This window comes from Numenius arquata, chromosome 1 (assembly GCF_964106895.1).
Source record: "Numenius arquata chromosome 1, bNumArq3.hap1.1, whole genome shotgun sequence".
Classification (NCBI taxonomy): domain Eukaryota; kingdom Metazoa; phylum Chordata; class Aves; order Charadriiformes; family Scolopacidae; genus Numenius; species Numenius arquata.
In genome coordinates, this window is record NC_133576.1 from 3,522,779 (window position 1) to 3,540,741 (window position 17,963).

The following is a 17,963-nucleotide window of genomic DNA, read 5'->3' on the forward strand; positions in this document are numbered from 1 at the left end:
GTTGTGCTTTGCACTTAGCACCTTCCTTCTCAGGAACTCAAAGCTCTTAGTATGATAATACTAGTGAATTTAGCCTCACAACATCCGGTGAGGTAGGTGAGCTTACCCCCATTTCACAGATGGGAAAACTGAGGCAGAATTCTGAAGTGACTTGCCCAAGGTCCTGCAACTCGTCAGTGGCAAAACCAGGAATATATTATCAGAAATCCAGATCCCAGACCTCTGTCTGATTAAAGTCCCTCCCTACTACCAGAAAGCAAGCGATACATGCAACTTTTTTTCCTCCTACTGCTGCCGTAGTCCTGGTGACACCGAGGAAGTGAATGATTTTTCCTGATTGAATTCCCGCTTTCTTTGGCAAAAAGCACCTGGTTCTGTCAAAGTGCTGTATTATGCTCTTTGCAGAGGTGTTTCTTCTGAGGCACAATAGAAAAAAAGATGGTTTCCCCATGGCAGGGAGACTGTACAGGTCCAAACAAAATAGAGTCTTATTTCTTGCAGAAGACCTGCTGCTTGGCATTCTTCACACGTTGTTCCTCCTTCAGGTTCTTCTGCCGCGCGTGTTTGCTGGAGATGAGTTCCACGTGTTCGGCAGGGAACCAGCCTCTCTCCCGGTCTGAAAGTTTTACTCCTTCCATCCATCCTACGGTGTGGGGAAAAGCACAACATGAGGCAAAACAGTCAAACATTTTTTCATTCTTCCCCAAAATCTCCCTCCAACAAGGCCATAAGATCAAAGAAAAATATCCCCTTTCAGCTTCCAAATAAAGTGTCTCAGCGAAGATGAGGAGCCTCCTCATCGAGAGGCTCCTTCCGAAGCCCAATTGTGTTGTTAAAGCTTTACACTACTAGGGTAACTTCCTACCCGTAATTTAAGATAGTTCATTCTGCTCACCATCATTGCTGTTCTGCATAACCATAATGATATCTGCTTTCTCCAAAGCCAGTTCATCATTTTCCCGAGCCTTGTAAGTCTTTATGCATTGAACCTGCGGTGCATCTAAAGGAGAAGAAAGATCGTAATAGTATACCAGCAAGCAACAGTAAACCTGTGTGCAACAACAGCCCCAGAGGAGGTAGAGGATAAGGGACTGCCCAAACACTAAAGAGCAGAAAACTGGAAGGTAGACAACAGGTCTACCTGATCTGAGGAGTAAAGGTAAAATAACTGGCAGAACCTGGCACTGAGGGAAAGGCCATGGATATCTTGTTTGTTTACAAAAAGGCAAGTATTCTGCCTTGGAGTAATTTCTGGGATGTTCCACCCCACAGTGGCTCCAACTCCTTTGAGCCAGACTACCCCCATTGCTGTAGCAGCAGAGTGGTCTCACCAGGGCATTCCAGGAGGTCCAGTTCTCCTCGCGGAGGAGCCAAAGCAGAGATCCACCTCAGCTTCTCACTGCTGGAAAACATCACCAGATAGGTGTCAGGATTCAGTGTGAGGGACAGCAGTCTGATGACAGGAATGGAGGGGGAGTGGGGTGAGATGGGGCACATACAGGTTTGCTCACAGGAGGAGACAGGGAAGGGGTAAAGTGGGGGAAGCAGAGTAAGTGGAAGTGAAGAAAGGGGATGGGAAAAGGCAAAACCTCTCATTTTTGGAGGCTGATGGTATGACATGACAAATTGTACTGTATGAGCAGCTATGATAAGAGAGGAGCAAGGTGGTTCATTAGGGGCTTGTTATGACAGGAGGATGGTTTTCAAGTCCTCTGCTCTGCAGCTGCATTTGTTATTTCAGCATTTGGGTAGCTTACAGGATATACTGAGGGTAAACTTGAGCTCTTACTGTGTCTCTGTACGAAACAAAAACTCCACTCTCTTTCCCTGGTTATTCTGAAGTAGAAAGAGACGGAAAACATTTTTGTTTGTTCCATGCAGTTTTATCTCGCACTTCTCCCCACGCACTTCTGAGAAAGCGGCATGATCAAACACAACAAAACGTCCACCCCTGCAGGTAAAGAGGAGGAACAAAACAAGTTGTGAGTTTTAAGGTGATGAGGGTTACGAAGTGCCCATATCATTTTCTGATGTGAGGAAAGGAAAGAGCTTTTAATGAGTCTTCATCTGCTTCAGGCACCTTAAACTTTTTTCGTGCTAGAAGCCAGAGAAGAGAGAGGGGCCTTAATGAAAAGGGTAGAAATTCCAAGCTCTGTCCTGTCAGAATTTTATTTGATAGCTTGCAGCTCAGGAGCAAAAACACACACCCCCTCCCAAAGCCCCAACACACCCAACCAACAACTCTCTTAGTTTCTTGACAAACCAGTGGTTTGCACATTCACTAATCTTCACGCTGTCCTTTAGGAACAAATTGTTTACCAAGTAAAACTAGAATAAATGGTTATTATTAAAGCATTTCACATTATAGAGATGGAAAGGCAGAACAGAAGCGTTGCACTAGGGACCAGAGGATATCTTGTTATCATATGTTGTAGTTAAGAGTTGGGACTATCAGATTCCACACACTCGCATGATACTCACATAATGTAGGGTTAGGAGAGTGACTTGACAAATGCTGCCACTTGCTGGCAGGCAGAGGGAAAGGATTCTTTCACCAAAGCACAGACCCAGAAAGAGACAGGTATTTTAGAAGGGGCAGCAAGAATTGTGTTGAAGCACTCACTCCTTCGGCCGAGACAGGAGCAGACAGTCATTGAAAAGATGTAGGTAGATGGGACGGGTGGTGACTTTCCATTTTGGACTCGGGGTGTTGAAGTCCAGTGCTGTCAATTCACCACACTTCACAAGTCGCCTTGACTGTGAGATGAGTGGGAATATCTGCAAGACAGAAATGAACGGTTATGTCAAGTGTGTACAAGGAAGTAGGCAGCCATGAGTTTTGGATTTGCATTTTTGCCTTTCTCTAGTGGAAGTGTGCTTTCATCTCTCCAGCTGGAGAGCAGTAAGTCATGGTAGGTACCTTCAGCTGAAGGCTGACACAAACGATTAGGCAAGGGAAGCACTGATGAAGAGCTGACCTGTGTATGATATTTTGGTTCAACAGTTCTGTGTATATTGGAGAGGAAAACAAAAAGTGAGTGCAAGCGGCTTTGTGAGGAAAGAGAGAAAATAGATTAGGCTAGAGCAAGGCCCAGGGAATGGACGAGCTCACCTTGCACTCAAATTCAATCTTCTGGCTGAGGTAGATCAGCTCTTCAGTGCTCTTCATTCGCTGGACATTTTCATTGCAGTCCTTGATGAGCTGCAGAGGAAAACAGACGATCAATGAAGTGGGAACAGAACTGCCTGATGGGATCCGTACTAGTCCCAGGAGCCCCTCAAGAGTCAGTGTAAGTGACAATTCCTTAGGCATCCTCCTTCCAAAAAAGTATTTTTCCAGGCTAGCATACTAATCTTTTTCCTACCTACAGTGATCATCCTTCTTTCTTAAGGAAGGTATTCTTTAGATGAAGTCTCTGTAGTAGGTATTGTTTTACCTTTGGGATACTAGAGACATCTCTCTCCTTTCAGGTGACAGAGGCTGAATTGCTGGTCATTTGGAAGTAGCTCTTATTAGATGCTCCACCGTAAACACAGGAGGCTGATTAGATAGACATCAGCCCCAATTTTTCCACAACCCAGAGCTTGTTGCTAGTAACTGTGAGGACAGGACGCAATGAAACAGAATTACTTCAGCCTGTAAGCGGCCTTACGTAGCTGCCTGAGGTGACCCAGGGCAGCTGGATAACGGCGTCACAGAGATAACGCTGGCTTGAATACAGCTGGAGTCTAAGGATTTCAGTGTATGACATCTTGCCCACCCACCTCAGACTGCAGTGTTTTGGGAGCTGTGCAGCAGGTAGGTGCAATCCTAAGAGTTTTAAGGAGATACGCATCATGTTGAACTGGTCTTTAGGTGGAGAACAGAGGAGGGATTGTAAGCAAGGGTGACACTCCAAGACACTCAACTGATCACTACCCAGAGCAGGAACTAGCTAGGGACAAGTATAACTGCTGTACAAATTCCAGGTAACAAGCTGTCCCAGAAAACTTTAAATCTTGCCCCTGTAATAAACAGGATAGAGGAAGAGATGCAATAGAGTAACATCTGGCCAATAATTTTAGCAATATTTTCTTCTGAGGGCTGGGGTAGTAGTCGATCAATAATTAGAGACAAAGGTAAGGAGCACAAAAAGGGAATGGTAGTTAGGAGACTGGAAAGTAGTTCAATATCACTGGTGCAGGTTCACTCTCTTGCCAACTGGCTCCCGCTTCAGTGCTTTCTGCTCAAAGCTACCACTGCACATGCAGAAGAGTCACATGAACCCATGGATTTGTCACTGGTGAGGATCCATGACAAGGGCCCTCAACAAGGGTGAGGATCAATAAAAAGTACTGGGCCACTTAGGTGTCCCGGCAGCTGTGTGATGCAGCATGGTTGTGGAGAATGACAGAATATCCTGAGTTGGAAAGGACCCACAAGAATCATCGAGTCCAACTCCTGACTCCACACAGGGCAACACAAAAGTTAAACCATGTAACTAAGTGTCTTGAACACCATCAGGCTTGGGGCCATGACCACTTTCCTGGGGAGCTCTTTCCAGTGCTTGACCACTCTTCTCAGTGAAGAACTTTTTCCTAATATCCAACCTGAACTTCTCCTGATGCAGCTTTAAACCATTCCCTCGCATCCTATCACTGGACACCAGAGAGAAGAGCACTACCCTCTCCACTTCCCCTCATGAGGAAGTTGTAGACAGCAATGAGGTCACCCCTTAGTCTCCTCTAAGATGAGCAAGTCTAGTATCCTTAGCCGCCCCTCATAAATCACACCCTCTAGTCCTTTTTGCTGCCATCCTTTGGACATATTCTTATATTTTTACAACCTCCTTATACTGTGGAGCCCAAAACTGCACACAGTACTCAAGGTGACGCCACACCAATGCTGAGTATAGTGGGACGATCGCTTCTTTCATCTGGTTAGCGATGCTGTGCTTAATGCACCCCAGGATACAGTCATCTCCTCTGGCTGCCAGGGCACACTGTTGACTCGTATTGAGCGTACCATCAACCAAAACCCCCAGATCCCTTTCTGCAGGGCTGCAGAACGCGTTGACGGCTTTACCTTCTCAAGTGCATCGTAGGCCTGTGTTGCTTGCACTTCCTCCTCAGACCCCGGCCGAGTTCTCTTCAGGATATTCTGCATGAGAGAAGATGTTTTTCATAATGCAGACAGGGAAAGCTGGACATATGTCTTCGGGAGTGGCAAGAGAAACAAGGAGACACTAAGGTGCCAGTCCCAAGGGAGGCTAGAGCAGTAGTAGGTGATGAAACGCGGAGATAACAAGGCCAGAAATTTGGGATGCAGAATGTCACTCATAAGCTGCACTGAACAGGGCATCCCTGAAAAACTCATGGCATTAGCTACCACGTACAAGTTACACGGCATAGGAAGCAACCGTTAATCCAAGCACAAACAGCCTTACATACACGATTGTTCTTTGCCTGATAGTCTTTCTCCTTTCCAAAAAAGGCTCAAATAATCAAAAAGACTAATTTCATAGGAGCTCAAAATTAACTCATTAGGGACCTGCTGGTTCCCTGTCTGGAAGGCTCCTATTGGTCAACATTGCAGGCAAAGAGTAGAGCAAGGAACCCTTGCTTTGTTTTCCCAGCAGGAAGCCAAAAAAGTTCAGTAAGATGTAAATCAACAAGTTCTGATAAGACTCCATAATTTTTTTTATTAGAGCACAACCGAAGTAGTGTTGCAACAGTCCTAACCAGTACACAAACTGTACCGCCTCACAGAGGCTGTCATATCCAATTCACGGTGCTGGTCTAATGCACAGCAGGCATTTGCACGATGACAAACGCGTTTGTTTTTCCAAAGGTATATTCACAAAATATGCTACAGAGTGGCTTTGGAGCATCTTGCCAAACTTGTCACAGATGCAACATGAATGGCTTTTATACAGTCCTTCCACCCACTGCTTGGAGCTAGCTTATATTTATATGACTTTCAGACTTAAAGAAGGGTCAGCTCGAGAGAAACTATAGGAAAGCAAAGAATCAACAGAGTTACCTGCAGGAGGAGTTTGAGTCGAGTGATACGTTGGAAAGGGAGGATGAGGAAGGATTTAAGTGAGAGGCGCTGGCATACTGGATCACTTTCCAGTCTCTCCAGGACTTGCTGGAATCCTGCATTTCCATTTCTGTGGGAGTGGTAAAGAAAGAAGACATCCAGGCATCAGAGCAAATAAATAGTCTTCCTAATATCAGGTTTCAGTGAGCGTTGGAGTACTCCCAACAGCCAGGTTTTGTCCCTGAGGCAAGAGATATCAAGAAACTGCGCCATTGCTGAGGAAGAGCAAGTATGGGTTTCTGACAGCTATAAAAGGACAGCAGTACAACTGTTATTAATCTTTCCTCTTTCTGCCACAGCTCTCTGAAATAAAAGCCAGAAGGAAGATCTATGTTTCGATTCCCCCCTATCAATAGGGCACCTTTCACAGAAAGAGTGGTGGTTTGTATTCTTTCCTTACGCTGCCTGGTCCAATTCCAGGGGCTGTGTCCAGAGTCTGGAAACAGTTGCCTCCCTTCTCTTGCTGCTCTTAGAGGAGCTGCGTTCCCCTGCTAGTGTCTCTCCCATCCTCTTAGACACAGCCACCGCCATCCAGTTTTCCATGTTTGGCAGTAGCAGATAAAAAGTTAATGGTATGAGAGTAGCACCAGCCACCAGAACAGCCAGTCCCGTATCCTTGAAGAGACGGGGAAGAAGGTTGTAGGCCCAGTAGACGTTGCCCTTAGACAATATTCTGGAGATCCTCTCTGTGTGAAACTGAGCCTTCCCTGGAGAGAATCAATTGCAAGACTAAATCTCTCCCATTCGGCAGCACTCAGAGAGGGTGTCTGAATAGCCTGTTTCGAACAGAGTCTTCTCCTGGAATCACTGTAGCTTCACTGGAATTGGGTTGTTACGAAGAGAAGCAGTGTAGAAATGGCAAGCAAACCTTGCTTAGGTCCGGGCCCATGCCTAATGCTTGGTTGTGCCACTGGGTATACAAAAGGAGGGCAAGAGATGTTCCAAGTCCACCTCCCAGAGAAAGAGAGACCAACGGTGTTCATTGGCCCCAGGATTTTCAATCCATTTTAAAGACTCCCGGACAGCCAGTTTAGGCTTACTGACAGAAGCCATAGTTCTGCTTAACTGCAGAATCACAGAATGACTGAGGTTGAGCTTCACTTGAAATTATCACTTTCCAGTTCTTAGTAGTCTGAAAACCACAAACTGGAAACCACTATCCAGGACAGTCATTTTTGTTCTCTTCAGTAGAGAGTAGACAAGAGAGAATAGGCTGCAACGGAATTGGATATTAATTATTCTTTCCCTTTCCAGTGCTATGGGAGAGGAGCCTGCAGTAGCTCTGTCCTACTGTCCCAAATGCCACTGAACTGAAGAAGGTTCCTGCCTGTTCTTCTGGGAACGTAGTGGGAGCGCTGGCCAAAAGCCTCTATCTGCTGCATTCCCCATCATTTGAAAGAGTGAATATTTGAGGTGCAGCAAGGAAGTAAGGGGGGAGAAGGGTGTAACAAATGAAAAAAAAAAAAAACCACCAAAAAAAACTTACAGTAACCGCTGGAAGGTTTGCTCCTGGTAAGTCTGGTTTGTTACATACGGTAGATACACCCTGCGGAACTCAGGGGCATGTTTCAGAGCCACATCGCAGACGTGGAAGGTGAATATGTCCTCCTCAAATTTCTCCTCCAAGTCAAAGAGGAAACTGCAGCACACGGTTGCAGTGCCATAAAAGAAGAGGGAAACACCAGTGTCATTTAGTAAAGCAGAAACGTCCTCAGTCCTCTAAAATCCTGACAGCCCACATACAATCACAAGACAGCTCTTTACTTCTAGAGAGAGCACAACGCCTGTACCATGACAATTTAAGGCTAGATATCCGCAAGGAAGAAGCAGAGGCAAGAGACCTCTGCTCTTGAGAGGGCATATTTCTAAAGGCGTGGTCAGGAAACAACTGAAAATTAAGACACCACGACAATAATCCCGCTAGTAGAAATGGAAAAGGTAGCTGCAAACCTTACTAGCGTAGCGACATACGTAGCCAAGCCTCGCAGGAGAAAAGCAGAACAGAATCCTACAACATACAGGATTCCTTGCATGTGGGGTCATGTCTACATTTTATGACTTATGCTCAATTGATTCACATTAGGTTCTGTCAAGTGATGGCTGTAACTTCCTTTTTTCTTTTCTCCCCCCCTCTTTTTTATTTTCAGTCAGGGCTCATGCAGCTGCTTCATGTCTTCTGTTTGGCAGCAGCTGCATTTGGTTTGGGCTGAGGTCTAGTTAGTCAAGTTTAGCTGCAGCTGAAGCCAATAGGGCATGGCCTACAGTAGCATTTTGAACATTTTGGTCTCCTGCAACGAGCCCTGCGCACACTTGCGCCATAATATCTGGGACCAAACACCAAGATTTACATTCCCCTGTCACCTAAAAAGATGAACGTTCCTTTCAGGGCAGCGTCTATCTACCTTGAAGGTCAGTGAACATGCAGAACAGGAGCGAGAGGTGTTACTGATGGAAACGGCGGGCTGTGTCTATGCTTCGTGAAGGGTGTTAGTCCTGGAAGGAAAGGGCCGTATCTCACCTGGCACTGACATCGCGTACATCGTGAAGGCGGGAGAAAAGCCACTGACGTTCTTGATTGGTGAGCATTGCCTGGAGCTCTGCTGATCGCTGGAAGTGATCCACCGCCACATTTAAACTGCGCAGGTATGAAGCCTCAGATATTATCAACTCAAACTTGGCCTTGAGAGATAAAAGGAGGGAGAACAGCATCAGTAGACGAGGCAAGTCTGTGAGGAGTCTTACAGAGAAGAGACAGGGGCAAAGCAAGAAAACCTCCCAGTACACGATGTAAATAGCATGTAACTACAAAAGAGAGGCCTTAGGAATGAAGGGCAGGCATGCCATTATGTACAGTCTGTCTTTCTTTAGACATACGTGTAGTATGACTTAAAAGAAAAATAGCTACCTGCTCTCATTTTACTTTTTATTCCCCCTCAACTCCACTTTCACCAGGTTCCCTGTTTCACACGCTCTCATAAATTTTCCGGCATCCGCATTCTTCTCCTTCATCATGTTTCCCATGCCGTTGTTTTCGCCTCTTTGCCTGGGTCCTCCCATCCACTTTTCGGTTCCTCTCGTTTTCCTTACCCAGTTTCTCTATGTACCATTTTGCTGAACCCATACTTCTTCCTGTTTTCTCTCAGCTCACATAGGTCAACCCGGTAAACTCACACTCTGCCACAGGAACTGCAATGCACTGTGGTTTTATTAGCATCTCTCATAAGCTTACGTGTGGGAGAATACTAGAAGTCTTCTATTTGAACATTCTCTTTTGCATTGAAAGTGCTTAAAATTCTTTGGTTTATCTTGTTCCAATTTCCCCATGTCTGTTTTCACGAAGTTACTGATACAATCTAGAGTCTGCCCTTCAGTGCTCCTCTTCTCTACAGTTCTGAACTTCACCTGCATTCCCACATCAGACATTTTTCCTCTCCGCTTTAACCACCCTTCTGGGGACTCTTTTCCTGACTACAGACCACCCATCTACCTTGTTACATCTGTCCATTACCTCTTGCAGCTTCTGCTCATCACGGGACATATTGAGTAGTATTCTGCTGCCCCGTATCATGGGGATGTCCTGCCAGAGGGATGCAGTAGATGAGACTGACAGACGTTGCAAATATGAGTCCTGGGGAGACAGCACTTTCCTCCGTAGCCTTGGGGAGCTTGGAAAACTTGACTCGATATCCTCTGCGAAAGAATCCACTCTCTTCTGGCTCTGAATGGCCTTGTTCAGAACCACATCACTGTACTCCTGATACAGCAATCTTGCTGTGAAGAGAAACATATACATTTACACTTTCTACAGCAGCTACTCACCCTCTGTTCCAATCTGGAGAAAACTCTGTTACTGTCTCCAATTAGGATAACCGAATACTTTAGACCGCATGCACCCACTATAAGCAAGGCTCACCAGTTGCCCCAGCGCACTGCAGGGCTCTGGTTTCACTGCCTTCTAATTACTGCTCTCTAATGCCACCTCCTTGCTACCATGTGGCAGGAGACCCTCTCCTTTGTGCTCACTGCAAGGGTGAGAGATGATGGAGGAGAGGGGTCTGCCACAGCACTTCAGGCAGAAGGTACTTACAGGAGTTGATCAGTTTGGAGTGCCGGCGTTTGAAGTTCTCCATTGCATCTGCAGGTTTCTTCTCTCTGTCAGGCAACAAGGATACGGAAATAAAGAGCCAATGAAGAGCACAGTGCCAGACATGGCTTATCCAAATGTTAGTAACAGATCTGGCACAGCAAGGACCTCTCTTTCCAACAAGCTCAAGCTCCACATGCTTTACTTAAGGAAGAACAAAGTTTGACTTGATGGAAACACTGTCCTAAAGGGACAGAAGTACTTCTGTAGCAATGGGGTCGTCTCCCAGAGGGCACAGACTGAAACACAGGCCTAAGTAAATTTTATTATAATTTTCTACTGCTTATTGTCATCTTTGGTCCCTCTAGGAACAATGGAGGGCATCAGACGTCTGTTCAGCAGGATGGGGGCAAATTCTAAGGGGCCTTTGAGAGACTTACCGCAATATAACTGTTTCTGAACTGATTGGTGGTTCTTTGTTTGCCTTGTGAGCTTCTTCTTCTGAAGGAAGAGAAGGGATTTCTGCATGTAAGACAATTAAAAAGTAAACACGTAAGTCAGACTTGAGAGTCAAGCTACAATCCTAATGATACACAAATATCACTTACCTATACCCCACTTAAGTGGTGTGGTGGTCTTGGGTTGGAATACAGGTGCCCTCCTGACCTTTGTTTCTGGGTTAGAAACTCTCTGGTTTTAATAATCTTCGACATTACTTACATTTTACATCTGTTACTTAGTCACACTGGCTTTTCATAGCAAGATTAAGGCCAACACTTTCAGAGACGACAGTAACTCTAAAGCTTCCATCTTCAGTTGACGCTGCCTGTGGGCTCTATTTGGTGCTGCCTTTCCCCCTTCTGCAACTTGGGCCAGGCATCAGAGGATCAACGGACCCGAAGTCACTAGTCAGGTCTGAAAGTCTTTTGTGGATGCTGAGCCCTGAAAACTCTCAGTGACTTCTGGGGCAGAAATGCTGGATATCTAACAAAGTCACTCCTGTGAAGACTCTTAGAAGGGATGCGGCCTGAGAATAAATGCTGTCATCCAATTCTCACGTTTACGTGCTATGTGAGCATTCACAAACTGCTGTTTGAGTCAGCTTCTGTTTACGTAAAACAGAGGAAGCGTGGATTTTTCTTTTGTTTTGTGAGGGGTTTAACTAAATTGTGTGTGTGTGTATATTTATATATATATGGTGCATATATAAAATTCATTGGAAACAGGAGGAAGCCAGCCCAAAGAGGGAGCTGCACGTATGGGTCAAGGGAAAACAGGAACCCAAAAATTCAGGTTGCCCTGAATGTTTTAAAATTTAGAACCAAGAATTTACAGGTCAAATACATGAACAAACCTTGATTCAAGTGCTGCCAAACCATTTACACCCTTCAACACTCCCTTCCTTTTCCTCTGTGCCAAAAATCCAGCATGTTGCGGAGCTTGGAAAAGAAACTGAATAAAAACTGAGAAGCAGCAAGTATGTTTAAAGTTCATGAAAAACATAATAAAGAACAGACGTGCATCTTGACAATAGGTACTATCTGAATGAACTGCAGTACAGAAGGTGCATGTTTTCCATTTGTAGCATCAGTGATTTGGCTTCTATGCAAGTTGGGACCTTGGACTTGACAAATTTGCATTCTTATCTGTAATCTCAAATCCCACGTTCTCAGGAAGATCATCTCTTTCAGAAGGTCAAATTGGAACCTAAAGGTGTCAGTTGCAAAATAAAGGGAGGTAGCAAATAAACAAGGAACTAAAACATGCTGTAACAGATATGGGCTACTAAGGGTGTGTGCGTGCGTTTTCCTTACTGCTTGGAAATGGGCTGCTACAAGTGCAGCAAAATGCAACGGCCATGTGATGGCAGCAGAGATGATGAGCAGAAGCTCTGAACTGAGCCCCACCAAGAAACTCATTTGAGCAAGGGCGTTGGATCATTAACCACGGAGAAAGGACAAGAACAGAAACTGGATGCGAAGTTGAGGAGCGAAGGACCCGTGAGGTGAGATGAGCTCTCTGTTGCAGGTGTTAGTGTGAAATGAGGGGACCGACCCGCAGACAGCGACCCTACTCGGAGAACAAGGCTGGAGAGGTGGGCCCAGATGAACCTCATGAGGTTCAACAAAAGCAAGTGCAGGGTTCTGCACCTGGGCCAAAACAATCCTCGGTATAAATACAGACTGGGGGATGGGGTATTAGAAAGCAGCCCTGAGGAAAGGGACTTGGGGGTGCTGATGGATGAGAAGCTGGACATGAGCAGGCAATGTGCTCTCGCAGCCCAGAAGGCCAATCACATCCTGGGCTGCATCAAAAGAAGTGTTGCCAGCAGATCCAGAGAGGTGATTCTGCCACTTTGCTCTGCTCTGGTGAGACCTCACCTGGAGTACTGTGTGCAGGTCTGGAGCCCTCAATATAGAAAGGACATGGACCTGATAGAGAGGGTCCAGAGGAGGGCCACTAAAATGATCAGGGGGTTGGAGCACCTCTGCTGTGAGGACAGGCTGAGGGAGCTGGGGTTGTTCAGCCTGGAGAAGAGGAGGCTCCGGGGAGACCTCATAGCGGCCTTCCAGTACCTGAGGGGGGCCTACAGGAAGGCTGGGGAGGGTCTGTTTACAAAGGCCTGCAGTGACAGGACAAGGGGCAATGGTTTTAAGTTGGAGAAGGGGAGATTTAGATTGGATATTAGGAAAGTTCTTTACTCTGAGGGTGGTGGAACACTGGAACAGGTTGCCCAGGGAGGTGGTTGAGGCCCCTTCCCTTGAGATATTCAAGGTGAAGCTCGACGAGGCCCTGGGCCACCTGGTCTAGTTGGGGGTGTCCCTGCTGACTGCGGGGAGGTTGGACTAGATGACCTTTGGAGGTCCCTTCCGGCCTGGACCAATCTATGAACAAGCAGGATGCACTGGTTACAGGGCAGCAGGGAGGAGCTGGGAGGGGGGAGGCTCAGGGCAGGAGAGCAATGGGACTACAGGGCTGGTGTGATGAGCATTACCAGAAAGGCACAAGAGCAATGCCCGGCTCGTAGCAATCATGCCTCTCTATCACACTGCCTATATAATTTAATCCTACAGTTTTGGTATCTGCAGTAAGTTTGTTGGGGAGAGTGGGAGAGAGAACTCACCCTGCAGGATGTCTGGTGGTACTGACGCTCTCTTCAGGCCCTGTCGGTGCCAGTCCTTGCTCTTTACTCGCCGTTTAATTGGGTTTTCTTGATTGGCTGCCGGCTCCTCTGCAACTACCCTGACCGTTTTTTTGTCTGGCCAACTTGATGATTTTTCCAAGGGTGGATGTCTGGGTATTTCCTCCTTTGGCAGAGCTACCAAGCGGAGTTCTCCTCCTTCTCCTTCCAGCCTTTGCTTGACCCTCCTTTCATCTTCTACTTTTTCCATGGTTGCCAACGGAGCTTGGATGCTCTTTGTGTCCACACCAAAGACGCCTGCCTGCTGCTCCCACCGCAGCTCCCCTGAGACCCCCTCTTCTTGGCAGGTCGTTCTGGTGGTTGGCGGTGATGGAGGGCTGGACTGGAAATAGTTGATTGGATTGGTGAACGCCAGCATTGGAAGCGACTGTGCAGAGTCTCTGCTCTTGGAGTCTCTGGATGCTATCAGGCCTTCCAGCGAGGGCCAAGAAGGGTGGTCAGGTGAGGATTTTCCCCACTGTATATCCATGTGCTGATCCATTGTTTCAGGACTGGTGTCAGAGCAGCTGGCCAATGCCTCATTTCCAACAGCAGAAAAGCTTTTGGCCAACAAACTGACCCCTGAGTCATCAGAAGTCTCTGTGTCATGGGTACCTGAGTCACTCAGATCCCACTTTCTAGTTACTGGAACAAGGTCATCTTTCTCTGCTACACCTTCTCCATCAGAAGCAGAGGCCACAGTGTTAGAATCAGACACAGAGGCAGCAGTCCGGAGAGGATGGCTTATATTAGGGTGAGCGGCTAGTAACTTATTATGGTCTATACCACAGTTGAGATGTGGCCTGGAGTGGGGTACAGGAGCCAGCGGCTGGTAACTGTCAAGGGCTGGAGGTTGGGCAAGGTGATTTGCATTAAGTGCAGGGGCCTGAGCTTGAGTGGGGCTTTGGACACGGGAAGGAGGATGAGGAAGCTGTTTGGCATCAGGCTCAGACACCAGAGGTAGGCTTGAGTGGGACACAGGGGACAGAGGCTGGTCTTGCTGGTTCACAGCAAGGACCATATCTTCTTCAGAGGGCCAAGTTAGGGTGCTCAGGACACTGGAGATTCTGGATCCAGGCTCTTTTTGGTTTAAACCGCAGTCAGACTGGTCAAGTAAAGGCATTTGCTGTGTTTCATGATCCACATTTGCTCCAGTTTCTTTTCCTTGAATAATGGCACTTTTTTCTGGGGGGGTTTGCTGAATTGTCTCTGGGTGGTTCAGGGGAGTGGAAGTCCTGCCCGGCGTTTGGGATGGTTCCAGAGGCTGTGCAATGATAGACACAGTCCTCCTGTCCTCAGGAAGGCTCCTCTCAAGAGGAAGACAGCTCGTGTACATTACAGAGAAAGAAGACGGGCCACTAATTTCTTCATGAAAGCCTTCCTCAGAAGTAAGGAGTTCACGGGAAATGTTGGTCTCCTCTGGATCAGTACTTACACTAGCAGTTTCCCCTGATGTTGGGTCCTGCACTCGCACAGAAGCGGCTTGGTTGGCTGGCTTCTCTACAGAGTCTAGCGGTTTGTTCAGGCTGGTGCCAGGACAGTCCTTAGGGGTCACAGAGGCTGTTACGCTAGCACCCTCTTGCTGTGGGCCAGATGTTGAAGCCACAGAGGTGAGCTCCGAGGGTAAAGCTGGAATGAAGTCCTGAAGCTCAGCTTTTCCCAAATTTTCAGTAATGAGATGAGGATCTATAGGATCAGGGGGCTCCAAGTTCTTGGTACCAGAGGAAGGGTGTGCTGTCACAGAAGTCTCTGGGTTCTCAGCACTAAAAGGTGCTGCCACTTCTCCATGGAGTGGAGCATCTCTTTTATCAAACCTCTGGACAGCCTTTCCATGCCCATCACTGCGCTCATCCTCTCTGCCCAGTCTTGTCCTGTCATCCCAGTCAGCTTCTCCCACATCCTGACCACCGATGGAAAAGCGGCCAGAGTCTTCTAGGTCTTCTGCCTGGTCAGAGATAAGGCATGTCTGTGGAGGCACCACTGGAGTTTCTTCCATTGGGTTCAGGTTATTTGAGGACAGAGGGCTGACAGTAGGTGGCTGACATTCAGAACCTGCTTCTGTGACATGAGCTTTCAGCAGTACATCCTCACCAGGATCCTGACCCACAGAGACAGGTTCCCCAGGAGGAAATGCTGAACCTGTTTGCTCAGCCAAAAAAACACTCTCCAAACCACACAAATCCACATTATGCCTGGGAACAGAAGATCTCTCTGACCTGAAAGCTGATGACAGAGCCTCCAGTTTGAGCTCTTCCCTCTGCAGTTGCTGTTCCTGCTCATTTTGTTCCTTGCTTTTCTGGTCTTTGGGCTCCAAAGATTTTCCTTTTTCTGTCAGATTCTGCTCTTTGCACTCTTCCTTCTTCTCTTCCTGCTGAAGTTCAGACACTGCCTCCTCCTGTGCTGGTTCCTTATGCCGTGTAGTATTCCCTTCCTTAATTATTTTAGCAGTATCCTTTACTTGGAAGGCACGCTCGGCTGGAGAGGCAGGTTTGCCCTCTGTTTTTTTGTGATCATCTTCAAGATGAAGACCTTTGGAAGTGGATGAGTTTTCTTTAGGAACCATTACTGCTCCCTGGTCCGTGACCATGTTGCTATTCCTTGTTTCGGCAGCTGAGATGTTTCCTTCTGCTTGTAGTGAACTTACTTGGCTGTCATCTGTTAAAGTGGAAGACAGTTGATGGGAGGAGGTTTTTTTGGAAAGAGAATACTCTGTATTCTCTTCCAAACCCTGGAGTGCTCTTATGCTTTCCTTAGCATTTTCAGAATTGTAATGTTTAGCTATGTCCTTTACTGCTTCCTCTGAGGTAGGCTGCTCATCGTTTGCTGGTGCCACTTTGTTGCTGCTTTGCTTCTGCTCTGCACCAGGATCAACCTCCTGCAAGGAATCCGTGGAGATCTTTTCTAGAAAGGGTTCAGCCTTATAATGCCCCTCTGAAACGGTTTTACACACCAAGAAGCACTTAGGTGTCTCTCTCTGAGAAGAAATGGCATCAGCCAAAGGAGATTTCGGATGCTGGGCCTGAGGGTCTGAGCCACGAAGAGCCTGTTCTGCCTGGCACTGAGGAAACTCAGCGCTGAGGTCCACAGCCTGCAGAATGTCATTGCCAGAGGCTGGCACATCCTGGACTGTGCTGAGAGAAGAGTCCTGGTTGCTTTCCAGGTCAACCAGCTCTACTTGCTTAAGTTTCAGAGAACAACCCAGTCCACTGTTCTCTAAAAGCATTTCTCCTTCCAACTCTGAGAGTCCCTTTTGAGGCTCTGCATCACCTTGTTCTTGTTCCAGTCCTGCTGGCACTTTTTGCACAGGGTTAGAGGGTCTGCCCAGCATCTCTGCCGCTTCCCCTGGAGCAGAAAGACAGTCCTTGGGACTGCTGAGCTCTGCTCCCTTTGCAGAGTCAGATGGGCTGGTGCTCATTTCAGCTGATGTGCGAGGGGCATGATGCTCTCCTTCAATTGCTGCAGAATCCCAGGCTTCCCCAGTGGCACTGCCGACGTCTGGGGGAGTGGTACCTCCCTCACTGGTTTCTTCAGACTCCATCAGTGACACATCCTGTTAAAGAAAAATGAATTTTTCCTGTTACTACTACAGAATCATAGAATTGTCTAGGTTGGAAGGGACCTTTAAGATCACCGAGTCCAACCATTAGCCTAACACTGCCAATGTGTCCCTAAGCACCACGTCTACCCCGCTTTTAAATACCTCCAGGGATGGTGACCCAACCCCTTCCCTGGGCAGCCTGTTCCAATGCTTGATAAACCTTTCAGTGAAGAAATTTTTCCCAATATCCAATCTAAACCTCCTGTGGCACAACTTGAGGCCATTTTCTCTCGTCCTATCACTTGTTACTTGGGAGAAGAGGCCGATCCCCACCTCACTACGGCCTCCTTTCAGGTAGTTGTGGAGAACAATAAGGTCTCTCCTAAGCCTGCTTTTCTCCTGGCTAAACAACTCCAATTCCCTCAGCTGCTCCTCATAAGACTTGTGCTCTAAACCTTTCACAAAGGCATTTCCCATTGGGAGAAGCCAGGTGCCTTATTACACGGAATGATACAGTGGATCTAATTGGCTTAAGAGACTTTTAAAAGCAGGTGCTAATGCAGCTGAGAAAAAAAAAAAAAAGAAAACACAAAACAAAACAAAAATACATACTTAGTGGGTGATAAGAGTTCGGAAACAAATACAAAGATGGAGGGTAGGCAAACACCTGATGTAAACTTGCAGTAGGAGAGAACCACCAAAACAAAACTACTGGTGTCTTTTCAGTTTCACATGCAAACGCAGAAAGTGACTTTGCTCACAGAGCAGAGATGCTGATCTCTCTGTAACTGCTGCAGTGCAACTTATGAAAAGGGTTGGCCGTGGCTAGCCATCTCAAAGCCAAAAAGGGACAGCAGAAGGCATTCAGAAAACAAGAATGGTTTTCATTCAAAACATCAGGAAGATCTCCATTAATTTTTTTGTGGGGCACGGTGGACGAATTCTCATGATCTCGTTTAATGGCTAGTCGAGTCTTAAAGATCTCTTTGATTTCCACAGGGGAAAGGCCTGTACTGCAGCGCGGAGCTGATGGCTCTCTTTACAGATCTCTGTGTACGTGTGTGCGACACCGGGCCTT

General features: G+C 47.0%; 1 protein-coding gene across 1 annotated transcript; it reads right to left on the reverse strand.

Moving 5' to 3' along the window:
• Positions 1 to 488: 488 nt before the first annotated feature.
• On the reverse strand, positions 489 to 17,362 carry ARHGEF5 (Rho guanine nucleotide exchange factor 5). The gene is made up of 15 exons (XM_074154634.1): positions 17,195 to 17,362; positions 13,291 to 16,897; positions 10,607 to 10,688; positions 10,170 to 10,234; positions 9,591 to 9,853; positions 8,601 to 8,761; positions 7,569 to 7,721; positions 6,023 to 6,152; positions 5,066 to 5,140; positions 3,113 to 3,202; positions 2,624 to 2,778; positions 1,790 to 1,951; positions 1,332 to 1,402; positions 896 to 1,000; positions 489 to 643 (listed from the first exon to the last, which is right to left on the reverse strand). Exons 1-15 carry the CDS (start codon positions 17,360 to 17,362, stop codon positions 489 to 491), a joined length of 5,442 nt encoding a protein of 1,813 aa, XP_074010735.1.
• Positions 17,363 to 17,963: the final 601 nt, after the last annotated feature.

Excerpts from the sequence above, each read along its gene's own strand:
- ARHGEF5 (XM_074154634.1), bottom strand. The coding sequence starts at position 17,362 with ATGGGAAATGCCTTTGTGAAAGGTTTAGAGCACAAGTCTTATGAGGAG. Across the intron at positions 10,689-13,290 it reads ACCACCAGACATCCTGCAGG|AAATCCCTTCTCTTCCTTCA; the intron begins GTGAGTTCTCTC and ends TCTTACATGCAG. Across the intron at positions 6,153-7,568 it reads CAAACCTTCCAGCGGTTACT|AAATGGAAATGCAGGATTCC; the intron begins GTAAGTTTTTTT and ends CCACTCCCACAG.